The sequence below is a fragment of the Anolis carolinensis genome, chromosome 1, assembly GCF_035594765.1.
Source record: "Anolis carolinensis isolate JA03-04 chromosome 1, rAnoCar3.1.pri, whole genome shotgun sequence".
Classification (NCBI taxonomy): domain Eukaryota; kingdom Metazoa; phylum Chordata; class Lepidosauria; order Squamata; family Dactyloidae; genus Anolis; species Anolis carolinensis.
The window spans coordinates 189,356,177-189,383,523 of record NC_085841.1 but is presented as its reverse complement, the minus strand read 5'-3'; the positions used below and the strand labels follow the sequence as shown (position 1 = coordinate 189,383,523).

Sequence of the window (27,347 nt, the reverse complement as noted above, 5' to 3'; positions counted from 1 at the left end):
TTTTCCCTTCTTTCTCCTTTCCCCTCCTCACAATTTTTGTAATGTAATTCTCTAAATTTCTGGAAAATCAATAAAAAACTATTTTTTTAAAAAAAGAAGAAGAGGCCACTAGAGTCACGTATGGACCTAGTGCCAAGACCCTACACTTGGAAGGCAATCATACTCTGATACCAAACAAGTCTGAACGCTGAACGCTGTGAATGCTTTTTATTAGTTTAATAGCTTGATTCTTCCCACTCTAAAGATTAAAAGGCTTTGAGTTTTTCCTCCAAAATGATTTTGATTTTTGCTTTTGTATTCTCTGAACACCTACGGAATCCCAATCTATTCTTCCTGACCAAGGGCCTCAGGAGAGGTAGATTCTCAGCCCTGTCTCAGGCTCTTGGGAAGAAGCCACGGCCCTCACCTGGCCCCAACCCTCCCCTGGCCCCGCCTCCAGGTCCTAATAGGTGCCATCACCGCCCCCCTGGATCGCTGCAGCACCCACCAGGGGGCGGTTGCACCCACTTTGGGAATCGCTGGTTTTAACTGTATTTTATAACTCAATTTTGAATATTTATTTTATTGTACAGTGTTTTTTAAAGGCATGGAATTTTTGTCTATATTGTAAAGCCGCCTTGAATCTCCCTCGGGGTTCAGAAAGGCAGGGTAGAAGTGCTGTTAATAAATAAATAAATATGTATATATGACCCTCATCATGTCTCCTCTCAGCCTTCTCTTCTGCAGGCTAAACATGGCCAGCTCTTTAAGCCGCTCCTCATAGGGCTTGTTCTCCAGACCCTTGATCATTTTCATAACCCTCCTCTGGATACTTTCTAGCTTGTAACATCTCCCTTCAATTGTGGTGCCCAGAATTGGACACAGAGGGGTAGCAGGACTTCCCTGGATCTCGACACGATACTATTTATGCAGGCCAAAATCCCATTCGCTTTTTTAGCTGCTGCATCACATTGTTGGCTCATGTTTAACTTGTTGTCCACGAGGACTCCAAGATCATTTTAACACGTACTGCTGTCGAACCAGGCATCCCCATTCTGTATCTCTGCATTTCATTTTTTCTTCCTAAGTGGAGTATCTTGCATTTGTCCCTGTTGAACTTCATTTTGTTTGTTTTGGCCCATCTCTCTAATCTTAAGATCGTGTTGAATTCTGCTCCTATCTTCTGGGGTATTAGCTATCCCTCCCAAATTGGTGTCGCCTACAAAATTGATGGTCATGCCTTCTAGCCCTTCATCTAAGTAGTTAATAAAGAGGTGGAACAGAACTGGACCGAGGACGAGATCCTGCTGATGGCACCCCACTCGTGACTTCTTTCCAGGAAGAAGAAGACGCAACGTTGAGCACCCCCTGGGTTTGTTCGCTTAGCCAATTTCAGATCCACCTGACCGTAGTTTTGCCTGGCCCACATTTGACTAGTTTGCCAGAAGGTCATTATTCTGACTCAATAACTGGGCTGCAAGTGGGAGGCTGTGGGAGTGTCTGTAGCTGACTCCATTAAACCAGTACTTACACCAGATATATGTTGTCAGACAGTGTCAACTCAACTGTCGAGATGCAAACAAGGTTCCAGGTACTTTAATCCAGGTAAACCTTGTAAAATGTCACGCAACAGCAGGTGAAAAAGATGATAATGTCCCAGGAGCTGGGCAGCCATGTTCTCTCTTCAGAAGAAGTCCAGGCCAGAGAGAGGAGGGAGGGGCTGTTGCATCACAACTAGGAGTACAGGAAGCCAAGAGGGACAAACTAGAAAGCAAACACAGTATGGCAGGTGCAAATACCATGCTCTGGGGCAGGACAGTCATTTTGCAGATAAAGTCACTCAGATCTGCTCTGACTGGGATCGTGTTATTGATACACTTCCGATGGATGTAACTTTGGCTCCTGCTTGTCCAGTGCTGATGGATACCTTTCGATTTGTGCCGCCTGAGGACGTGGAGAGGATCCTTGGCAAGGTGAGAGCTACCACATGTATTCAAGTGAGAGAGACGTGGGTTTAAAAAGAGAATTTCCAGAGATACTTCCAATGTCTCTAAGTCCCATATGTTCTGATTTACTCCTATTTGACCTAATTGGCCTAAAAGGCTTTTGTGAGGCCTGTGTTTGAGTGAGGCCTATGTTTGAGAGAAAATCCTCATGTCTGGAAAAAGAGTTGTTGCAGAAAGGAAGTTACTTTTCAAGGATAACAGGACATCAGGTTCCCAGCCCTTTGGGACTGATGCTTGCAACAGAAGTAGAGAAGCAGGTGCTGAGATCAGGGTCAATAACATGAAAGCACCATTGTCTAAGGAGTCACATGTTGTTAGAACAAAGAAAACCAGTGGAATTGCATGATAGTAAAGATGCTTGTGATGTAGTCAGTATTAGACAAATGGGGTAAATGATCTTTTTAAGCCAATAAGAATGTTCTTCTATCTTCTGTAATAGTGATAAAAAAAACCTTGCAACCCTTTTCAGGTTGCGACAAAACCTTTGATTGCATTCCTGTATGCATTTTTGTCGTTATTGCTTTGGCCATGCAATGAATAGCTTTTTGCAGTTTGAAGATCCAACTTTCATGGTGTCCTTCCCCGCCCTCTCCTGTTCTTGACTTTGGATTAAAAGGAGTACTTTTTGCGTCTTTGCCCCTTCACAAGAACCTTGCCCTTCCTGGCCGATAAAACAGGCCAGAGGGGGTCTGGTCTCAAGAGCTACAACCAGGTTACTAACTGGAGCTGGCTGGGGGGAACAGGCAACCCCCCTATTGCATGCAGCAGCCCCACTGGCTGCCAGTCTGTTTTGGAGCACAATTCAAGTGCTGGTTATGACCTTTCAATCCCTAGACCAGTGGTTCTCAACATTTCTCATACCACGACTCCTGAATACAGTTCCTCGTGTTGTGGTGACCCCCAACCATAAAATTTTTTCGTTACTACTTCCTAACTGCAGGGTATAAATAAACATAATAATAATTATAATATTAAAGATTTTTTTTAATAATATCATTTTTATTGTAAGGTTTGTAAGCAACTTTGATACAATTCTTATAACAACAACAAAAAAATTTTTGAATACAATAAAACATTGTATACAGACTATGTGGAAGAGGAAAGGACGGGGGGCTGTGGGGAGGGTAAGTGAACAAGGAAAAATGGGGAAAGGTAAAAAAAAGAAAAAGGAAATAATAATATACAGTTGCAGGGAAAACAAAAATGAGCCATGCCATGGACTCTGGAAGTAACAAATAGTAACAAATAGTATAGCAAATAGTAAAGATTCTTTTTTCCATATTGAAAAAGGGTCTAAGCGTTTTTTGTTCTTTTTTCATATTTTCAATCTGTAGGTTTGGATTTTATATATACATGCGTACTTTTGGTTATTTCAGTTACTTGAAATGACAAGTTTTAGATATTGCCATCCTTCCATACATGATCCCTGAAAATAAAAAGAGGGACACAGAAAGGTTGATATATATGACTCCAGACATATCGACAAAATGACATAGAAATGGTATAAAATACTTTTCCCTTGCTGCGGAAAGAGTTGTCAGGGGTACTGGTTGAAAGCTTTGACTATGGACTATTAACGATATAGACCTAAATTGAATCACTCATCCCAACTTGAGTAGGCCCGTTGAAGGCTTTCATGGCTGGAATCACTGGGTTGTGAGTTTTCCGGGCTGTATGGCCATGTTCCAGAAGCGGTCTCTCCTGACGTTTTGCCCACATCTATGGCAGGCATCTTCAGAGGTTGTGAGGTATGTACATCACAGTTTTGCTCACAATCTCTGAGGATGCCTGCCAAAGATGTGGGTGAAACATCAGAAGAGACTGCTTCTGGAACATGACCATACAACAACCTTGAGTAGGCCCGTTAAACCAATGGGACATTTTCAAGTTTTGATTCAAAGTTCTGTCATTGAGTCCAAGAACTCACATTAGTTGAGGCCATCCACTACATTCAGATAGCTAGGAAGGTTTTGGAGTGCATCTACTTTACAGAATTAATGCAGTTTGACACCAGCTTCACTGCCATCAGGGGCGGTTCAACCATTAGGCGAAGTATGCGGTTGCTGAAGGTGCCATCCTCTAGGGGGTCGGGCCACCATGGCAGTTAAAAGTGGCACCGAGGTGCCTTCACTTTAAAGCAGAGGTGCAGAGTCACTTCCTTCAAGTGCTTCCCAAGCTTTGGTGGTGAGCCAGGTGTTTTGGACTCCAGTTCCCACCAACCCCAATCATCAGCCAAAGCAGTGAGGCTGTTGGAAGTTGAAGTCTCCTCCCTGGGGCCTGGCCAGAGGAGGAGGCCACTCAAATTCGGGCATGGCAGCCACAGCTTGCTCCCAGCGCTGGCGATGAATAGAGGGCAGTGGTGTGGAAAGCGGGGGCCAGAGTGACAGGGGCGCCTATGGAGCGTCCAAGGTGGGCAGCCCCTTCAACCTGTGGCGCTTCCTGCAGCAGCACCAAGTACTTGCCCAACTCCTCAGCACCGTAAGCCGGGACCTGGGGTGGGCGGGGGGTTCGGGAGGAGGTTGAAGGAGCTCTCCGTGTGCTCCCGGGGAGGGCTGAGGCGCAGCCTCCTGATTGGTTGCTTCAGATACCTGGGCTTGAGGGAGGAAGTCATCAGCCCGAAGACTTTCTGAAACTCCCAGGATTTTATAGCATTGAGTCATGGCAGTTATAAGTGCTGCCAAGTTACATTTGTTTACTTTACAGCAGGCATAGGCAAACTTCTGCCCTCCGGTTGTTTTGGACTTCAACTCCCACAATTCCTAACAGCAAGGGGCAACCATGAAAACTATTTGCTCAACTATCTATGGGCAGGCATGGGGCAAACTTCAGCCCTCTGGGTGTTTGGACTGCAACTCCCACAATTCCTAACAGCTGGTAGGCTGTTAGGAATTGTGAGAGTTGGAGTCCAAAACACCCGGTGGGCTGAAGTTTGCCTCATGCCTGATCTAAGGTAAACAATTGGCATAATAAAGTCTACTGGGTTCAAATTAACTAGCAAAAGAAGTGGGATGATGGTCATATTGGGAATCAAGGCTCTTCTGGACTCTTGGACCGGTTCTTAAACACGCTTCGTGTATTCCAAGTAGACTGAAACATACAGTAGAGTCGCACTTATCCAAGCCTCGCTTATCCAAGCCTCTGGATTATCCAAACGATTTTTGTAGTCAATGTTTTCAATATATCGTGATATTTTGGTGCTAAATTCGTAAATACAGTTATTACAACATAACATTACTGTGTATTGAACTACTTTTTCTGTCCAATTTCTTGTATAACATGATGTTTTGGTGCTTAATTTGTAAAATCATAACCTAATTTGATGTTTAATAGGCTTTTTCTTAATCCCTCCTTATTGTCCAAGATATTTGCTTATCCAAGCTTCTGCCGGCCTGTTTAGCTTGGATAAGTGAGACTCTACTGTACTTGTGGATTATCTGGCTTGATATTCTGGGTTATATGGCTGTGTAGAAGAACCCTCAGGGCTCTTCCACACAGCCATATAACCCAGAATATCAAAGCAGAATAACCCACAATATCTCCTTTGAATTGGGTTATCTGAATCCACATTGCACTATATCCCAGTTCAATGTTTGGTGCTAAATTTGCAAATATAGTAATTCCTACATAACATTACCATGTATTGAACTGCTTTTTCTGTTGATTTGTTGTAAAACATGATGTTTTGGTGCTTAATTTGTAAAATTATAATGTAATTTGATGTTTAATAGGCTTTTCCTTAATCCATCCTTATTATCCAACATTTTTGCTTATCCAACGCTTTTATTTGTCAGTGATTGGTTTGGGGGGGGCGCCAAAATTCTGTTCGCTTACACTTGAATATTACCTAGGGCCGGCCCTGACTGCCATGGCTCAATGCTGGGGAGTCCCGGGAGTCCTCGTTTAACAGCGTCTTTAGCCTTCTATGCCAAAACATGTGGGGGTGTTACGAAACTACAAATCCCAGAGGTTCATAGCACCAAACCATGACAGTTGAAGTGGTGTCAAAATGCATGAATTCTACAGTGTAGGTGAATCCTTAGACCAGTGGTTCTCAACCTGGGGTCTCCAGATGTTTTTGGCCTTCAACTCCCAGAAATCCTAACAGCTGGTAAACTGGCTAGGTTTTGTAGGAGTTGTAGGCCAAAAACATCTGAGGACCCCAGGTTGAGAACCACTGCCTTAGACTTTCCTGCCTGGGTGATGTGGTCCATATTCAGAATAGGTTTAGCCATCAGCCAAGATCAAGACATTGCAAGGGTATTGGGAGAAGAAAGCATCAAGGTCTCCCCAAATGGAACTCTGCTCCCATTCACTTCTGTGTTACTCTTGCAGCGCATGGCAGTGTCGAGGTCGGAGGAGAGTGAGAGCAGTTAAGGGGCAAGACAGTGGAGGGTCTTCTGGCTATGAATGGCAGAGCACTGTCTTTGGAAGAGAGGCTGGCCAGGGAAATTTATGCAGGCAAAAACTATAGACTTCTAGGCCAGGACCGTTCTACAAAGCCCAGCTCTCACATGAGGTAGATTTCCCTTCCCCACATAGACCCCATGCACGACTACCCGATGTCTTCTCCAAAGGGCTGGGAAGTCCTCTAGAGCAGAGCGGACACTGAATGTCCCCTTTGCTCTGTTCTGGCTCTACATCAGGGGTCCCCAAAGGAGTTTGGGTGGGCCAGATGCAGCCGTCCACGGCAATTTTTCTGGCCCCCGCCCGAGTCTGAAACAACTTAAAGGCACACAACAACAATCCAAATTCACTTGACTATCTCATCAGCCAAAAGAAGGTCCACAGTTACCACTGAAATACGGGTAAGTTTAAGTTATTTAAAATTGCTCTTCATTTTAAATATGGTTCTTCCATTGTTTTGTTTTGTTTTGTTTGAATTTGAGGTTTTTTGCACTACAAACAAGATATGTGCATAGGAATTTGTTCATGTCCTATAGTCCTCCACCACAGTCTGAGGGACTGTAAACCGACCCTCTGCTTAAAAATGTAAGGATGTCTACTTCAAATGATGCAAGTGGGCTTTCGAGAGAAGAGGGGGAATTCCCCTGGAGAGATCCATGTGTCATTTAGAGGTGCCACAGAGCAAAGAGAACTTCCCAGACTTGGTAAGAAGCATGCTTTTAATGTTTTAAAGGCGGGAAAGGTGGTAAGGGAGAACAGGAGGATTTCAAATCTGCAGGAAACAAGATATGTGCATGTTCTACAGTGTGGAAGGGCCCTTGAACATGTCACATTATTTCGACTTAGGGGGAGGAAAAGGTCAATCACCCCTAAACAATGGCAAGTGTGAATGTTACAATTAGCAAGCTTGAATAGCACTGAGTAGACACAAAGCTGCAAAGTCAATCAGTGAGGGTATCTGCACAGAGGTAGCCCGGAGGAATCCTTTGTTTGGGAGGTGTTAACTGGCACTTGATTGTTTGCTGTCTGGATTTCTCCTATGTCTGAGTGGTGTTCTTTATTTACTTGATTCTAGTGTTTTTTTTAATTCTGGTAACCAGATTTTGTTCATTTTCATGGTTTCTTCCTTTCTATTGAAATTGTCCACATGCTTGTGGATTTCAGTGCCTTCTGTGTAGTCTAACATGATGGTTGTCAGAATGGTCCAGCATTTCTGTGTTCTCAAATAATATTCTGTGTCCAGGCTGGTTCATCAAATGCTCTGCTATAGCTGACTTCTCCAGTCTGCAGTGCCTTTTGTGTTCTTTGATTTATGTCTGGGCGCTGTGTTGGTGGTCCTAATGTAGACTTGTCCAGAGATGCACGGTATATGGTAGACTCCTGCAGTGGTTAGAGGATCCCTCTTATCCTTTTCTGAACATAGCATTTGTTAAATTTTCTTAGTGGGTCTGTAGATTGTTTGTAGGTTGTGTTTCTTCATCAGCTTCCCTATGCGGTCATTGGTTCCCTTGCTATATGGTAAGGACGCATTTCCTCTAGGTGGATCTTTGTCTTCACTCTTGTGGCTTGTTCTTGTAGGTCTTCTGATGTCTGTCATAGAGTACCCATTAGCCCGTAGAGGCCAGTTTAGGTGGTTCAGTTCACCTTGGAGGAAGTGGAGTTTGCATATCCTGCTTGCACGGTCTGCCAAGGCTTTAATTTAGCTCCTATTTTGACCTGGGTGATGGTTGGAATTTTTATGTAGGTATCTATCAGTGTGAGTAGGCTTTCTGTAAAATGTGAGGCCCAATTGTTGATTTGGTTTGTGTATGACTAGGACATCTAGAAATAGTAGTCAACAACATCCACCCAAACATCCAATTCACCATTCACTATTCACAATTCACTAACATTGCTAGATGTCCTAGTAACCTGCAAACCAAATCAACAACTTTGCAGCTTCGTGGCTACTCAATGCTATTCAAACTTGCTAATTGCAACTTTCACACTTGATTTAACAGACAAGGGTCTTTCTCCCACCCAGGAAATTCCATAGATAGATAGATAGATAGATAGATACACACACACACATACATATACACTTGGCATGTGTGATCCATGAAAAAAATGCTGCCCATGTTGGGTCTGTGTGCCAAGCTTGGTCCAGATCCGTCACTTGCTGGGTTCAATGTTCTCAAATACGGGTTCTCAAACACAAAATATAACTCTCTGATGCCAAGGTCAATCATCCACAAAGCCTGCCAGTATTTCACAATTGGCCATGTTGGGTCTGTGTGCCAAGCTTGGTTTGGATCTGTCACATTTCTTCTTATCCCAGATTATATGGCAGTGGGGACTCATATAATCCAGTTTAAATCAGATCCTTGGCCACTGCGGCTCCCTCTTCCTCAGCTGAGGAAGGCAAAGGAGAATGAGGGAAAGCTGGTGCTTGATTCAGATCCAGCTGCTTGGGAAGTGAGGAGGAGGATAATCCGGATTGGGAGCTGTGGGTTTTTTTTTTTTTTTTTGCAAAGCTTTGGAGAGCTTTGTGCAAAAGAGGGAGAGAGAAAGGGAAGCCAGGGGAAATTTCTGTGGCTTCCTTCTTCTCCCTTTTCTCCTCCTCCTCCTCCACAAGACCCGGAGCCTTCAGGAGCCGAGGCCAGTGAAGCCTGGGTAGAGAGGCTGAGGAGGGAGCCGGACAAGGAGAGGGCCCTCCGAGAGCAGGTAGTCGGCCCCTGGTTGGTTAGAGCAGCAGCAGCAAACAGGGCACCCTTTCCTCCCTCTTTTCCTTCCACCCATTCCTCGCTCCACGTTTTGTGCACAGGAAGGAACACTCCTGCAAAATCTTCTCTTCCTCCTCCTTTTTTAATGCTATATCCAGGAGGGAAAACGCTCCAGGCTTAGTTGGCTCTTAAGCCTGATGCAGGAGATTGGTTGTAAATGCTTTCTCATCCAAAGGTATTCCGAGGGTGGGCTGCAATGCTTCGATTTAGAAGGTTAATTCAGAAGCACCAAACTACCTCGGAACCCAGTTCAATATTAATACGAATAATGAATCTATTATGACAATTCTGATTTATTCACCCATGCCTAATATATACACTCCATTTGCTTCATTGCCAACAGAACCTCTAAAGATGTCGGACACCGATGCCAGTGAAACGTCAAGAGAGAATGATACTGGAACACGGTCATACAGCCTGAAAAATTCACAGCAACCCAGTGATTCCGGCCATGAAAGCCTTCAACAACATGTAGAACATACCTTAATTAATCACTTCTGGGGGGTTGGGGAAGACTGACTACAACTGTACAACTGGCTATACATAAATCCCAAGTTTTAAAATTTCAAAAACCTTTGTAATTCTCTTTGAAATGAGCAAATGGACTCAAAGTGTAGAGTGGATACTACATGGCTTTTATCTACAAGACTTTGCTGTGTCTTGATTGCACACCTATCACTCTTATTACATACTATGTTATTTCTTTTCTTTTTTTCTACTAAAGAACATACCTCCAGTTTGAACATCTGTCTAGGCTGATCATTGATGTTGTAAAGGAAAGACCCCAAAAATGTTCCTTCCTCTATTTCGATATCCTTCTTAAATCCCTGAAAAGAGGCAAAGGGGCAAAGTGGGATAGATTGCATGATTTATTTCCAAACATACCTTAAGTTGTTAGACAATGTGCATATTTTGCTCTGGGGTTGTTTTGGAGCTCTTTTTTTGTTTTTGTTTTTTGATCAACCTATCCATGTGACTTCTTCTCAGCAGAAAAAGACTGCAAGTATGCCAATGATTTCAATCAAGAAACAACTTCCTACAGAGATACTCGCAGGAACGCCTCAGCAAGAGAGAGTCCAAAAGTGGCAGGTTAAAACCTGGAACCTCAATCAGTGGCTGAAACCGGATGAGAAACTCCCTCCTGGGCACACAGAAGACTGGGTAACTTGGAAGACATTGAACAGATTGTGCTATGGTACCATGAGATGCAGAGCCAATCTTAAGAAATGGGTCATAAAGTGGAGTCCGTGACATGCGTGTGTGGAGAAGAGCAAACCACAGACCACTTACTACAATGCAGCCTGAGCCCCGCCATATGCACAATGGAGGACCTTCTTATAGCGACACCAGAGGCACTCCAAGTGGCCAGCTTCTGGTCAAAGGAAATTTAGCATAATGCCAAGTTTTTAACTTTGTTTGTGGTTTGTTATAGATTATAGCTGTATTCTCAATTTGCTTCTGACATGATAAATAAATAAAATAGCATGAAAAAGAAAGAAAAAGAATTAAGAACCAGAATTTAAAAAATTACTCACATATACGGAAAGATTTTGCGGAGCAGTGGTGGGAGCCATTTCTTTCCTCCAATGGTCCATAAGCAAAAACACTGGGCAGCTGGGTTGGAACAGTTTAATTATTAAAAAGTCACGAGAACCATCCATGGCCCAGGAATCTCCTGGTGAATTATCGGTCTGATAAGTAAAGAAATGAAAAGGGGGATCAGAAACTTTGTAATGGGCAGGAAGAAAAACACCAATGTAAACACTGAAGGATCCCTACCTGCAGAATCACATTTGGTGATCTCTGGTAAATCCAAGTGATGCTCATCAGGCAAACCACTGCTCCTGCTCCCTTTCTAGATTTCACCGCAAAGGCTTCTGTAGATGTTAAGGTATAGGATTAGATAAATTTTCCTCTCCAGAATTCGTAGGAGACAAACCGAAGTGAAAGACTTTGAAATAAACATTTAATTAGCTCTGAATCACACTGCTTAAACAACCCCAAATAAGACTTGGATTTATGACTCTTGCCTCTAGATCTTTACAATAATCTCTAATCTGTTCAATGGTGGAATACTGAGGGAAATTAGGAAAACTGCCACCTTGGAAGTGTTCAGGAAGAGCCTGAAAACCTGGCTCTTCAAACAGGCCTTTGAAGAAGTACTGCCCACTGTATGCTAAACCCTGGTACTAGCGGGTTCTTCTGACCAGTTGTACCTGTTGGTTAACTCCCTGACATAGCCTCAGTGTTCACCCCAGTCTAAGGCTCTTCCCATGACCTTGTAGCACCTTAACTTCCTTCTTGTTTACAAGTTCCACTCAGTGCACTTTGCCCAGCTCATTTTATGTTTTTATTGCTGTGTTTCTCAAGTATTTTATAATGATTGTGATTTTTTAATGCCTTTTAAATTTATTTGTGTGTTTTTGTATTTGATATTATTGTATGTTGGTTTTATATCTGTAAGCCGCCCCGAGTCCCTCTGGGGAGATGGTGGCGGGGTACAAAAATAAAATTATTATATTATTATTATTATGAGTGCTCCAGCTTTTGCCTTTTCCTGAGAGGAGGTTTGTCTGCTTCGGTGTAAAAAGGAAAGATGGGTTGGGGAACCTAGTGGCACTTGCAATGCTCTGCCTTTATGTGTGTGTAGACACATGCATGTATACATACATGTGGATGTTTGTTGATTTCCAGTGATTCCATATAGTTTTTTAAGCAACCCGTCCTTACAATTTGTTTCGCTAGTGACTGACCTCCTCTGAAACACATTCTAATGCCAGGGCTGTCCCTGCTTGGTTTCCAAAATCAGAAGAGATCTAGCACTCAGTTGCCAAGATCAGAAGGATCATTGGGGTTGCAATAATTTTTTTCCCCAAGTTCTGACTGTATCACTAGGAATTTTGAGGCCAAAAGCCAAGGCAGAAGCAGATACATATTTGCATAGGCAATTCCATACACCAACTCCAGGAACCTCGTCAAACAAGGGGACGAGGCGCTTCACCTAAATATTGAATTGGGGGAGGTCAATCAACTTCATGCTGTCTCTCTCTATTCTGCCTTTTTCTCCAGTATTTTTTACTTCATCACTTCCACCATCCTATAGCGTCCATTTCTGTCCATTGCTGCTGTCTTGCTATGTATTTCCCACTGTTCCGTGATATGTGTGTGTGTGTGTGTCAGGAGCAACTTGAGAAACAACTGTAAGTTGCTTCTGGTGTGAGAGAATTGGCCGTCTGAAAGGACGTTGTCCAGGGCCACCCAGATGTTTTGGTGCTTTTACCATCCTTTAACACTGTGTGTTGCATGTTGATTTTAATGATTATTTTTATTGATGCTGATGTTTTTATTCGGATAATTGTGTTATTGCTTTGTTATTGTTATTTGATTGTTGTGCCGGGCAAGGCCCCATGTAAGCCGCCCCAAGTCCCTTCGGGGAGATGGGGCAGGGTATAAAAATAAAGTTGTTGTTATTATTATTATTATTATTATTATTATTATTATTATTATTATTATTATCCTTGTGGGAGGCTTCTCTCATGTCTCCACATGGAGCTGGAGCTGACAGGGGAAGCTCATCAGCTCTCTCCTCAAGTGGGATTTGGTCCGGCAACCTTCAGGTCAGCAACCCAAACTTCAGGTCTTCAGTCCTGCCAGCACAAAGGTTTAACCCACTGCCCCACCAGGAGCTTCATTATTTGTATGTTCCGTGATGCATAGACGTAACGAATTGAAAGGTTTCACTGCCACAACCTCAGTTGAATATAGAGCCGAAGATAAATACCCAAATACTAATCAGAAAGCTACACTGCCATGAGCAGCAGAAGATCAATGCCCATAAGGGTGGCAAACTGAACATCACCACCTTGCCTACCATTTTCACTGCCAGTAAAGCCTTGCATTGCACAAAGCAAATAGGGGTCTCAATATATTACAGAATTATAGCATGTGACAATCACTCTAACTGTCATGGTTTTCATCTTGTGGCATCCTGGGAATTGGAATCCAAAAAAGGGCTCGAATTCCCTGCGAGAGCAGGCATGGGCAAACTTCGGCCCTCCGGGTGTTTTGGGCTTCAACTCCCACAATTCCTAGCAGCTGTTAGGAAATTTGCCCATGTCTGTGCTAGAGGAACAGACTGCAGAGTCCTAAGTGCCGACCCAAACTACAAATGCTGTAATTCCATAGGATGGGGCCATGGCAATTCAAGGGGAATCACACTGCTGCAATCATGCTGTACGGATATCCCCTAAGACAGAGAAAGGAAAGAAGATGGAACTCATTTCAAATGAAATTCTTCCTCAACTTACCCAAAGAGTTCAAAGGAAAATCTTCCTTTCTGTAGTTTTGCACGATGTAACACTATTGCCAAAAGACAAAGTTGCTGTTAGGCAAGTCCTAATGAGAGTCTATGCCAGTAAACACTGCACAGGGATAATGAGATTTCTCTTTCCTCTTTGCTGCACCCAACTTCAAAGCTAAACAGACAGGTATGGGGAGAGGAAGGAAAGGATGCGTCTGTCCCTGAACTTTGCCCCTTCACTCGCCCTTCTGGACAACACACACCCGCATTTGTCTTGGTTGGCTGGGGAATTCTGGGAGCTGAGTCATGGTTGTCTTCAGGACATTTCTCCACTGCTGTGAGCACTGCAGAGTCAACCAGGTTAATTTGGCTTTGACCTTCATTAGTCAATGTCGGAGGAGGATCCCACAGCTTTGGGACAGTGAGAAAAGTAGGATCAGGTTCAAATTGTCTCTAGAGGACACTCCACCCTGATCTGCATGGGGGAAGATGGTGGATCTGGCATCCATAGAGGGGCCCATGCCATCAGGAAGGAGGAGGAGGATCAGCTCCTTCCTTCTTCCAGTCGTGTGGGCCATGATGCTGATGCCAGAACTGGGCACCTGTGATTGCCAGGCGCTGGCTGTGAGTGATGATGGCATCACAGAGGGTGAAGTGACCATCCTCGGGGCCAATATAGATTGGGCTGAACTATGTAGACTCTAACCAGCAGGTTCCGAAGGGAGTCGCTTTCAATCTGAATCTTGAAGAGACTTTCCAAAGCCCCATCTCCACTGTTATATATTGCAGTTTCATAATGCAGATCAACTTCCATTATATCCTCCCATGCCCTGGGTGGAGAAAATGGAACCAGAACAAAATGGATGCAAATGTTAAGTCACATAAAATACATTCCAAGGTGTTCATCTTGTGATCTCTGATTGTTTATGGGAGGGACACCTGCAGTCCTCGGCCAGGGAGCTCCGCTGGTGCCTCTGACCAAAGCCTCAATCCCAGGACCCCATAGGTGGCTGCCATGGCAGTCAAAGAGGGATCCTAGCACTACCGTTGTGCAATGGGAAAGGGCCCTAACCACATACTGTCAAGATCATTGAGTTGGTGCTCTGTAGCTTCTACAGGAACATATTGCTGTGGACACTGAAATATCTCTTCTAGATTCATTTACATTGGAGAGAGAGAGAGAGAAAGTAAGGCACATCATCAACCAGATTTAGGTGTACCGCTTCATTTTCTTGCCTGGATAGAAATGATAGACCGTGAAAATAGTCAACATTCCACCCTTAGGCCTAGGCAAAAGCATGTTCACAATTAGGGAAATTCCTCCTCATCGGTCAACCTGGTTGCCATAATCTTGGGTTTTCTTGATGTTTAACTGCAACCCAGCTTTTGCACTCTCTTCTTTCCCCTTGGTTATAAGGCTCCTCAGCTCCTCCTCACTTTCAGCCATCAAAATGGTATCATCTGCATATCTGAGGTTGTTCATGTTTCTTCCAGCAATTTTAACTCCAGCTTTGGATTCATCAAGCCCCGCACATTGCATGATGTGTTCTACATACAAGCTGAAAAGGTAGGGTGAAAGTATGCAGCCCTGCAGTACTCCTTTCCCAATCTTGAACCAGTCTGTTGTTCCGTGATCTGTTCTGACTGTGGCTACTTAGCCGTTATACAGATTCCTCAGGAGACAGACAAGGTGACTTGGTATCCCCATACCATCAAGAACTTTCCACAATTTATGATGATCCACACAGTCAAAGAGTTTAGAAAAGTCAATAAAACAGAAATAGATGTTTTTCTGAAACTCCCTGCCTTCCTCCATTATCCAGCGGATATTGGCCATTTGGTCTCTCGTTCCTCTGCCTTTTCTAAACCCAGCTTGCACATCTGGCAACTCTCGCTCCATGTATTGCTGGAGTCTTCCTAGCAGGATCTTGAGCATTACCGTACTGGTATGCGAAATAAGTGCCACTGTACAAAGGTTTGAGCATTCTTTGACGTTTCCATTTTTTGGTATGGGGATGTACATTGATTTCTTCCAATCTGATGGCCATTCTTGTGTTTTCCATATTTGCTGGCATATGGCATGTATCACCTTGACAGCATCATCTTTCAAGATTTTAAACAGTTCAGCAGGGATCCCATCATCTCCTGCTGCCTTGTTATTAACAATGCTTTTTAAGGCCCAGTCAACCTCACTCCTCAGGATGTCTGGTTCTAATTCATTCACCACACCATCAAAGCTATCCTCAATATTATTATCTTTCATATGCAAATCTTTGGTATAGTCTTGCCACCTTCTTCTGCTTCTGTTAAGTCCTTGCCATCTTAATTTTTGATCATGCACATTTTTGCCTGAAATTTACATCTGATGTTTCTAATTTTCTGGAAGAGGTCTCTTGTCTTTCCTATTCTATTGTCTTCTTCCACTTCCATGCATTGTTTGTTTAAAAATAGTTCCTTGTCTCTTCTGGCTAACCTCTGGAATTGCGCATTTAATTGGGAATATCTACCACTGGGACATACTTTGTTGCCACCTCTTGAACAATGTTGCAAACTTCTGTCCATAGTTCTTCTGGGATTCTATTTATTAAATCTAGTCCCAGAAATCTATTCTTCACCTCCACTGCATATTCACTAGGAATATTTGTGAGATCATATCTAACTGGTCTCTGTGTTTTCCCTAATCTCTTTAGTCTGATTCTAAATTGTGCAATAAGAAGTTCATGATCTGAACTACAGTCAGCTCCAGGTCTTGTTTTCACTGACTGGATGAATGTCCACCACCTTTGGCTGCAAAGGATGTAGTCAATCTGATTTTGGTGTTGACCATCTGGTGAAGTCCATGCGTAAAGCCGTCTTTTAGGTTGTTGGAAGAGACTGTTCGTTATGCACAGTGAGTTTTCCTGGCAAAATTCTATTAACCTACGTCCCGCTTCATTTTGTCCCAAACCATGCTCGCCTGTGATCTCGGTTGTCATTTGACTGCCCACCTTAGCATTCCAATCTCTTGCAATGAAAATAATGTCTCTTTTTGGTGTATTATCCAGTAGTTTCTGCTGATCCTCATAGAACTGATCTTCTTCAGCAGCTGTGGTTGGGGGGTGGTATATTTGAATCACTGTGATGTTAAATGTCTTACCTTGAACTTGAATTGAGATCATTCTATCATTTTTTGGGTTGTATCCAAGCACTGCTTTAGCAACTTTATTATTAACTAGCTGTGCCCGGCCACGCGTTGCTGTGGCGAAGTCTGATGGTATGAGAAATAAAGTCTTGAGGAATTGGTGGTAGTTAAGGTCAAGGGTAAAGGTTTTCCCCTGACATTAAGTCCAGTCGTGTATTACTCTGGAGGTTGGTGCTCATCTCCATTTCTACGCCGAAGAGCCGGCGTTGTCCGTAGACTCCTCCAAAGTCATGTGGGATGACTACATGGAGTGGCGTTACCTTCCCGCCGGAGCAGTACCTATTGATGCACTCACATTTGCATGTTTTCGAACTTCTGGGTTGGTAGAAGCTGGAGCTAACAGTGGGGGCTCTCTCCACTCCCCCAATTCAAACCTGCGGCCTTTCGGTCCAGAAGTTCAGCAGCTCAGCGCTTTAACACGCTGCGCCATCAGGGGATATTATTTCCTAAAGGTTGTGAATATACAATATTTCTGATTGGTTTTTTTTGTTTGTTGGAGGCAAGTATGAATGCTGCAATTAGGAAAAATGATTAGGATGTAATGGCCTTGCAGCTTTAAAGCCTGGCTGTTTCCTCCCTGAGTGAATTTTTTGTTGGGAGGTGTTAGCTGGCCCTGATTGTTTCCTGTCCGGAATTCCCTTGTTTTCAGAGTGGTGTTGTTTGCGATATTTTATGTGCTTCTACTGTCTGTGGCCCTGAGAAAACAGAGGATTTGCCAGACTTTGATGATGGGAATACTTTGTTGGGAGGTGTTAGCTGGCCCTGATTGTTTCCTGTGTGGAATTCCCCTGTTTATTTACTGTCCTGGTTTTAGAGATTATATTGTTCTGCATTATTCTATCCCAGTAATTATTTCATATTAAAGAAGAATCTCACTTATCCAACATTCGCTTATACAATGTTCTGGATTATCGAACGCAGTCTGCCTTTTCATAATCAATGTTTTTGTAGTCAGTGTTTTAAATTCCTTGTGATATTTTAGTGGTAAATTTGTAAATACAGTACAGTAGAGTCTCACTTATCCAACATAAACGGGCCGGCAGAATGTTGGATAAGCGAATATGTTGGATAATAAGGAGGGATTAAGGATAAGCCTATTAAACATCAAATTAAGTTATGATTTCACAAATTAAGGACCAAAACATCATGTTAGACAACAAATTTGGAAGAAAAAGTAGTTCAATACGCAGTAATTCTATGTAGAAATTACTGGATTTATGAATTTAGCACCAAAATATCATGATATATTGAAAGCATTGACTACAAAAATGCGTTGGATAATCCAGAACGTTGGATAAGCGAGTGTTGGATAAGTGAGACTCTACTGTAAATACTACATAGCATTACTGCGCATGGAACTACTTTTTCTGTCAAATTTGTTGTATAATATGATGTTTTGGTGCTTAATTTGTATAACGATTACCTACTTTGATGTTTAATTGGCTTTTCCTGAATCCCTTCTTATTATCCAACATATTCACTTATCCTGCCGGCCTGTTTATGTTGGATAAGTGAGAGTCTACTGTATATTGATAATCTTAAATTATCTGCTTAGAACTGGATTATATGAGGCCCCTTCTTCACAGTTGTATAAAATGCACACTGAAGTGGATTATATGGCAGTGTGGAGTCAAGATAATCCAGTGCAAAGCAGATAATATAAGATTATAAATGGGTTATATAGCTGTGTGGAAGGGCCTTGAGTCTACACTGCCATATAATCCAGTGCAAATTAGATAATCTGTGGAAGAAGTCTAAGTGAGGCCTAAATCGGCCTGTCCCCTAACTGAAACCTGGCTGTCCCTTGGCTGGTTGCTAGGCAACCAAGTGGGCAGAGATTAGCCCTCTAAACTGGCAGCAATTGGATAAAAAAAAATTATTGCTCTCCCTCTAATTAGGACTTTATTTTTCTTTTCTTTTTGTTGTATCAACCTTGAGGCGTGGATGATGGGTTGTGTTGTCAAATTTTGAGGTTGGGGGGCCTGTACTTTTGTTGTTTTGTGAATTGCTGTGATGCCATCACTCTTTTATATATATAGATTGGGAAAGCTACTTCATTTCTTCGGTGTTCCTCTTGCCCACAAAAGTAGATCTAGTGATCGTCTGTTGTGAAGTGGCCCATTCCAGTCCATTTCAGTTCACTGACTCCCAGATTGTCTATCTTTAACCTTGACATTTCACCAATAACTACGTCCAATTTGCTCTGGCTCATAGATCTTACATTCTAGGTTCCTATAATGTGTTGATCTTTAAAACATCAGATTTGTGGTTCACTTCCAGTACTGTCAGCCATTAGCCTTCCTCTCAGCTTTGAGCTTACTGCATCATCACATCTAGGGCTAGTTCAACTTATCCTCTGTTCCTCCCCAGTAGCATTTTGACCATCTTCCGACCTGGGAGTCCTATCTTCCGATGGTATACCGACATATCTCTGGTTGTACTGATCCATTTAGTTTGCATGGCAAGAATACTGGGGTGGGTTGCCATTACCTTCCCCAGGGATTGTACTTGGTCTGACCTCTCTGCCATGATCTTCCTGTCTTGGGTGTCCCTTCATGGTTTAGCTCATGGCATCATCGAGGTGCCCAAGCTCCAGCACCCCGTCAAGGTAACGATCCTGGTTTACTCATGAATTTTAACTGGTTAACCAAATCCCCATATTAAGTCTATGAGACGCAAAAGAATTAATAGTCCCTCCAGGCACTATATCAAGCAGATATTGACAGGTCTGTAGCCGCGGGTTATTACCTGAATTAGCAAGTAATAAAGTTTTCACATCGAAAGTGGGAGAGCACTAATTGTTTATAGAAAGTAGGAAATGAGATATGAGAGAAAGAAGAAGGAAAAAGAAGGAAAAAAGGAAAAAGAGAAAAAATATATATGGTAAAAAGACAGAAAAAGATAGAAATAATAATAATAATAAAATAAAAAATGTTGACTTCCATCTAACTTTAACTGGTTCATCATAGATTTGTTTCAATTTTTGAAAGGATGTCATATTGAGGAGGGAGTAAGCCTGTTTACTGCTACTCCTCGGGACTCTACCAACGTTATGATTCTAGGATATCACTCCTCTTTCAATTCAAATTTAACTTTTTTATTATTTTTTTCAGAATGGGGGTTTGATGAAGGAGGCATATCTCAACAGTGGCTAATTTTATGCCTCCTGCTTCTATATTGTGCTGTCCTACTTGGCTTTCCCTCTCTTGCTTATTTCCTGGTTGCTGTTCTTGGGTGGAATGTTCCATTGGCTTCTGTTTTGGGGGGTGGAGCTTGGGACTCCCCTTTAGGTTTGGATGAGATGGTTCAGCCTGGGAGCTAATCTCTAGAGGCCTTTTTCCCTCCATTTGGCATTCCAGAGAAAAACCTCTTAGAGATAGGTCTTAGAATTTGGTCTGGGTTCTTTGACCTGGCAAATTCAAACAGGCAACATAAATCACGTACTTACCATATAGTCATTATAGATAGTACTTACCTTAGGTGCTTACCTCACAGCTTATGTATTTACCACTTAAGTCATTATAGATAGAGCTTATAGTTTACCTCAGACTCATAGATAGCAAAGCTGGTACTTACTTCATAGCCTTATGTACTTACCATTATAGATAGAGCTTATAGTTTACCTCAGAGTCATTATAGATAGTACTTATAGTTTCTTCATAGTTAGAACTTATAGTCTCCTCATAGTTTAGGTACTTACCTCACATACTTACCTTATAGTTCACCATAGCTTATGTACTAACCAAGAGCATAGCTAATAGTTTACCTCAGAGTCATAGATAGTGCTTATCATAGCCTTGTACATACCCTATAGTCCTTACCTTATAGTTTCCTCATAGCTTGTGTGCTTATCCTTTATAGCCTTTATAGCCTTTATTCTCTATCCATATAGTTTTATTTCTGTATAATTTCAGTGATTTTACCTCATATTATTTCTAATACAATAAAAGGACTGTTTCCTGTGTTCAATAAACATATTTTTGGTTATCTTTAACCATCTTCAAGAGTGTTTACTTTGGGATTTGAGGTATAATTAAAGTGTAAACCGAACGCCGCTTGGGTAGCCAGACCTAGAAATAGCCATTTCCCCCAGCGTGCCTTCACAGTGATTTATGTACCTTTGTGGCCCAGCCACTTTTGATTTGCCTATAGAAAGTATAGTGCCCGCTCCTTTGAGTGTGTGAGAGAAAGAAAAGCACTGTTTCCACAGTGATATAAGTATCCTGTTTGGCCCTGCCATTTTAGGATTACTTATTGAAAGATAGATATTGAGCTCTCTCCCTGCTGTGTGCGTGTGAGCGTGTGAGGGAGAGAAAAGAGCAGGTTTTCTAAGTGTAAAGATCTGTTCGTCTTTTTAAAACCATTATAGGCTTTCTCCCTGTTTAGGGGTTTGAGAAAGTTAATAGTCAGAGCTCCCAACTGCTATTTGACTTGTAGAGGCGTTTTGGCGCCAAAAGGGGGTTTGCTGCTTGGCAGCCATTTTGTGTTGGTCCTTTTAAGCTTCCCACAGAAGTGAAGCAGAGGGTTGGCAGCCATTTTGTTTCCACCTTTTCTATGTAGTTTTCTTGGGGATGTGTGCTTTGGTTAAAAGGAGCGGGGAATAGTCTGTTTTGTGTTTGTTTTGCCTTTTGCCTGAGGAAAGGAGTTAATACTCATTACCGATTCCATATTTTGTGATTTCACTGATAGATTAGGTGGTGTTTGTAGGCTGTGTGCATGGTCTCGTCACAGTCCTCTTCCCACACAGAGTTGAGCAGTGATCTATCATAATGGATAAGCTTTCTGAGGGAATCGCAAGCAGACATTCACATAGCACCCGCTCCCATAGAGAAAAGCACCCATCAGAAAAGATCCTGAAACTGTTGTTGGAAAGGGAAAGCTGTTTAATTATAGAGGCTGAAAGAGCTTGGAGGCAATTGGAAAATGTCATGCGTACTTTGTCAACCACCGATGACCTTGTGAAAACAGCAGTTTATAAAGACGAGCTCCTTGATACTTTTTCTGATTGGAAAGCCTTAATAGATGAACAACAACAAGTTCTTAAAGACATTAATAATGATGAGGCCAAAGCAAGGCTTCGAGCTTTATTATTTGACTCACAAAATAAAGAAAGTGGACTTAATGCTGTGCTTGAAGCCTCTCGGTCTTGGCTTCAAGAATTTCAGTTGCGTGAGGTTTACTTTACATTGTCCCCACCTCAGAGTTCTCAAGTCATTCAGGGATTTCACCCTGAGCGGCCACAGAGCACCAAAAGTTCTGTCACACACCGGTCGAATATGTCATCTGCCAGTAGGCACCATTCACATTCTGTTCGTGGCAGTGATGGTACTTCATATCATAGTAAGGCTCCTTCTAGAGCAGCTCAGCATTTAGAAGAGTTGAGGAGAAATCTCAAAGCTCAGATTCTCCAGGCAGAAGCCGAAGCTGCTATGGCCAAAATTGAGGCAGAGCGAGTCAAGCAACAAGCCCAAATCCGGGCACAAAAAGCCGAAATGAAAGTCCAGATGTTGGCTCTTCAAAGGGAAAGAGACATATTACAAAAGAACAAAGAAGCAGCTAAGCTAGCCGTTAGGGCAAAGATTCTGGCAAAAGCTTTTCAGGATGAACTAATTCCTGAGAATGTTAGGTTGCTGCCTCAGAAGGACATCGACTCCAAGATGTCTCTTCTCCTTCTTACTAACAAAAATGTCATTCCCAAGGAGCAACACTCTATTGAGGGCAACACCATTGAAGTTTTGCCTAATACCAGTATTAACAAACCTGTGCCTCAGCTAGATAATTGGCTGCCATTAACATCAGTTGGCATCAAAGAGGAAAGTCCTTTAAAAGGGCAGAAGCCCACAGCGGGGAGCCAGTCTTTCCCCACCTGTACTCCTGCTGTTAAAACGTTCATGCCTGCACTGTCGCCAACAATGGAAGAGGAAAACATAGTGAGGCAGCTGAAAAATGAAGGAGTCACAGTGGACAGGGCAGTAGCCAGAAAAAAATTTCGGGAGGGGTTTTGAAAATTTCGAGGGGGGTTGAACCCCTAGCACACACCTCTCCCCGCTACAAACCTGTCAATATCTGCTTGAAATAGTGCCTGGAGGGACTCTTAATGTTTTGCGTCTCATAGACTTAGCATGGGGATTTGGTTAACCAGTTAAAATTCATGAGTAAACCAGGTTTTTTTTATAACCTGAAAAATTTCGGGGGGGGGGGGGTTGAACCCCAAAAACCGCCCCCTCGCTACAGGCCTGACAGTGGATGTTGGGGATGCACTAGGTGAAATTGAAACTGATAAAGCAGTGGTTACCATGGAGTCAACTGATGGTGACATATTAGCTAAAGTCATGGCACAGGAAGGCAGTGAAAGCATGAGTTTGGGTACACCAACTGGCTTGCTGGTAGAGGAGGGGCAGGAATGGAAACGGGTAGAAATACCAAGTGTCATTGGTGAGGCAGCCTCATTTTCGGGACCACTGGCTACAACTCCTGTCCCCACCCCGTTATCTTCAGTAGCCTCGCTACATAAAGCAGAGCAGCATCCTGAAAAACTGCAGTTTCGCTCAAGTCCTGCTGCCAGCGACATTTTGGAGTCCCATGGACTTGATGTAAGCAGTTGTACGCCCTCAGATCCTCGAGGGATTTTCTCTAAAGAGGATGCCCTTTCGCTTTTAGAGCAGATACAGAAAGGAAAGCCCTTGGAAGGAAAACCAGTGGTGTCTTCTCTTCCTTCACAACAAATTGAAGTGCCTTTAATGCCATCACCTGATGGAAAACCAGTTTCTGCTGAGCATTCTCCAGCTCCACCAGTTTCTGTGCCAGGACTGCCTCCTTCCACGGGCACATTCACTGAGGTCCCTACTAGCAACATTGGAAGAGTTATTGCTAAGAGATTAACAGAATCAAAAACTTCTGTCTCTCATGCATATGCAACTGCTGAATGTGACCTTGGTGCAGTTCTGAAACTAAGGCAGGAGCTGGCAAAAGAGAGGATGGTCTCTGACTCTGGACCAAAGATGCAAGGTGTTTCCTTGAAGGATGTTCCAGCTGGGCTCGCACCCGGAACCACCTGCAAGCCATATACATCTAGAGCAGCCATAGCAGCGGTTAAGCATCATAGAGTCAAGCTTGAGCAAGAAGCTCATGTAGATTTTGCTATGGCCAAGTCCAAAGTGGCCCCTGTGCAAACACCACCTAGATTGGAGCTGCATGCAACCCTGCTCACAGCTCAGCTGCTGGTTCCTGCAATGCTCCAGCCTGCCAACTCTCCACTCCAGAAAGACATTGTCGTGCCTGTTCCAGAGGGAGATTACATCAGCCAGAGGAAGCGGGTGCGAGGTCTGGCCTGAGAGTTCTGGAGGCCCTGGAGGGCCAAGGACCTGGGTCATCTCCGGAGGAAAGGTTTGGCACCACTCCCGGGAGGACATCTAGGTGGAGTGCAGTTTCGTTTTAAAGGACCAAAGTGCTTCCAAGAACTCTTGACTCCCCTTTAGGTTGAGAAACGCTGCTTCTAGGTCCACCAGGGCTATTGAAGGGTCTACCTCCACTGGAAGCCGATCCTAGACTTGCACTGGAGGACTTCAAAGTGCCAGGAGAAGTCTTCCCTTTAGGAATCCCTAGCAACTCCAACATGACTTTAAGGTCATTTTCTGGCATAAGTTGGCAGTAGAGCTGTGTTTGAGAACCTACATAATTTCATAAAATACTCAAACAATCAAATTCACAAAAGTTAAATCCAGAAATGCAGAGGGCCAACCGAATATTCTTAATATTAACCAGTTATTAGATTTCCCATTGTTGTCTTACTTTTATTCTGTCCCTTAGTATGGACATTTCAGGGGCACAAGCCATATCATATAATTCAGCAACATCTGGGTTTACTGACCTTACAATGACCAAATCTGGATTTTCCAAAACTAGATATTATCAAGTTGAATAGAAACTCAATAATATTGACCAAAATATACGCTCCGAAATATTGAGCTGAAGACACACTCGACAAAAGGCGCTGGGACCTCACTGCTCTAAGAGCCTCAAGGGGAGTTGCTCCACTCAAGAGATGACTGGAAACAACTGTCAGGGTCCTAGTCAGTTGAGGCAACCTCCAACTTACAACACAGTGATGTCATCAATGGATATTCTAGAGTCATGGTTGATATGGTTACTGGACTCTATTTATCTCCCCAGTCCCTTTACACATACACACTACACACTGTCCTAGTCAACAGCAGTTTGAATATCCCTTTTATGCAAAGTCTGGGACCAGAAGTGTTTTGGATTTCAGATTTATTTATTTATTTTGAATGACTGCATAAACATGAGATATCTCGGAAATTGCACCCAAGTCTAAACAGAAAACTCATATATGTTTCACATGTACCTTATATAGCCTTGAAGGCAATTTTTACACAATATCTTTAATAATTTTGAGTATGTAACAAAGTTTGTGAACAATGATCCATCAGAAAACAAATGTGTCAGTATCTCAGCCACCTATGTAGGCAATTTTGGATTTGGGAGTCTTTTGGATTTGGGAATTCTGGATAAGGGATCCACCTGTACCTATTTATTAGTATTGTTCGTATTGTTTTTTAATGGTGATTACTCCGGAACAGAGCTTGGAAGCCATTAAACTCTGTAGGTGAAGTTTTACTGAAAGCTAAAACTAAAGAGCTCGAATATGTATTACAGATACAGTAAATGTACTGATGAGCAATCCTGAAGTTGGATGAAATAAGAGCCACTTTATGTGACCTAATCACTATTTAAGATTTTAAACTGGATAACGTACTAGACGGGAAAGCAACTGTTCAGGGTATTAGATACGTACCTGTGACAAACATCCCCAGTCTCCCCTGGGTCAACATTCCTGACCCCAAGGATAATCCAGTCTTATGGTTTGCTTACTCCGAATGGTCATATTTTGGAAGGCAAACCCCACAAGCCCGATGAAAAAGAGTAGCCTCGTGTTCCTTTCCATGTCTTTACTCTGTCACATCTTGGGATGCTTGATGTGTGACATGATGTTATGGCTGTGAGTTTCTCTGCCTCGGCCGCATTTCACTGGGAGCATCTGTCAAGAGAGAGGGAAATCAACAACAACAACAATTTATTGATTAGCCAGTTGGCCTTATCAAGCACAGACAAAACAAACATGAAATACAACATACATCTGGTACACTTAAAATAAAATTAAAATATACAGGTATTTGCCAGTTTGGTGCCAATGTAGCTTAGCCATAGATGTATGCATCAACTATCCTCATCTCCCCTACACTGTACCCCAATCTGATCTATGTACTCCGATCTCTTTTTAGCAGTTTTAAGAAAATACAGGGCCACTTTCGTTGTCACAATGGGGTTATAACCGTCCAATAAAAATGTAGTTTTGGCTGCTATGTCCCAGCTTGTTTTATTACAAATAAAAGGCCATAAGTATTGTTTCCTTTCTTTTTCGTATAAGTTACAATTATGCAAAGTGTGGTTCAAATTTTCGACTTCAGGGGCGCCACAAATACATAATCTTCCTTCATATGGGATATGGTTGAATCTGCCATATCTCTCCATGGACTCCCTTTGTTCGAATCTTGCCCTGGTGAACGCGATTCTTAAGTGTCTCGGCATGTCTGCTTTTAGGTATAACGCCCGCTGGAAATTACGTTTAAAACGTCCTAACCACTTCAGAGATCCTGTGTTTGACAGGATGGCTATGTCTTTCTGGGCTTCAATATCTAGGAACCTTTGGGTTACTGTCCTTCTTTCAGCCTCCCTATTCTGGCCTAAGGAAGTAATTTGTAATCCACAGATGTGAAGATACCTAGTTAGTTGTTCTGCCCATGAATCTTTGGCCATTAGATTGTTCTAAGAAGCACAATTTTGGGAGTCTGTTATTTTCGAGATTTTTTATTTTAGCCCAGTAATTAAAGGCCCTGATTTTGGCAAGTCCTTCAATAGAATATATTTCTAACTCTGCTCTGACTGCAGCAGCGGTGGTCTTAGTGTCAACACCAAGGATCTGTCTTAAGAATTTTGATTGTGTTTGTTCCAATATTGGTAATCTGGTTAGGCCCCAGATTTCTGCTCCATATAATATTATGAGGAGGATTTTTGCTTTATAAACTTTGATTATTGGAGTTAAGGAGCCAGGATATCTGTGGGTTAGCAATCTTGCCAGTGTGTTGGAGCGTGCCCTAGTTTTGATCGCGCAAGATTGGGAGTGTGCCAGCCAAGAGCCAGTCTCTGAGTATACTAAGCCTAGGTATGTAAAAGAGCTCACCTGTTCTATGCGCTCTGCATCTAGAACCCATTTGTGTCTAGATGGGTGCTTTCCGAACACCATGATTTTTGACTTGGATTTGTTTATTGTCAGCTCGTTTTTGTGGGTGTAGGTGTTAAGTTTAATCAATAATCTTCGTAAACCTATTTGAGTACTAGACATCAAAACCATATCATCCGCATATAGAAGGGTATTTATGTGTCTGTTACCTATTTTAGGCATGTGGACCTCGGGGCTGCTGAGGTGCTCTGGCAGGTCATTGATATAAAGGTTGAAAAGTAAAGGGGCCAATAAACATCCTTGTCTTACACCTTTGCAAGAATCTATTTTCTTTCTTAAGGCACCACTGATTCCCATTCTAACCTGGATATGGTTGTTAGAGTATAAACTTTTGACCAGGAGTAGTAGTCTACGGTCTATTCCATGTACTGTTAATTTTTGCCATAGGAGCTCT

The 27,347-nt window shown here is 42.7% G+C and overlaps 2 protein-coding genes and 1 long non-coding RNA gene across 3 annotated transcripts; 2 read left to right on the top strand and 1 right to left on the bottom strand.

The window, feature by feature from the left end:
• The first annotated feature begins 1,180 nt into the window (after positions 1-1,180).
• LOC134293825 (uncharacterized) lies at positions 1,181-12,627 on the top strand. Its single transcript, XR_010000789.1, has 2 exons — positions 1,181-1,952; positions 10,142-12,627. It is a non-coding gene; the product is annotated as an uncharacterized LOC134293825 (long non-coding RNA).
• LOC103280282 (SUN domain-containing protein 3-like) lies at positions 2,955-11,023 on the bottom strand. Its single transcript, XM_008118780.3, has 4 exons — positions 10,931-11,023; positions 10,687-10,842; positions 9,883-9,978; positions 2,955-3,411 (listed from the first exon to the last, which is right to left on the bottom strand). The coding sequence occupies exons 1-4, from the start codon at positions 10,976-10,978 to the stop codon at positions 3,358-3,360; spliced, it is 354 nt and encodes a 117-aa protein (XP_008116987.2). The 5' UTR covers positions 10,979-11,023; the 3' UTR covers positions 2,955-3,357.
• Positions 12,628-21,908: 9,281 nt separating the features above from the next.
• On the top strand, positions 21,909-26,015 carry LOC100556411 (dihydrolipoyllysine-residue acetyltransferase component of pyruvate dehydrogenase complex, mitochondrial-like). The gene is made up of 2 exons (XM_062961025.1): positions 21,909-22,562; positions 22,833-26,015. The coding sequence occupies exons 1-2, from the start codon at positions 21,909-21,911 to the stop codon at positions 23,964-23,966; spliced, it is 1,788 nt and encodes a 595-aa protein (XP_062817095.1). The 3' UTR covers positions 23,967-26,015.
• Positions 26,016-27,347: the final 1,332 nt, after the last annotated feature.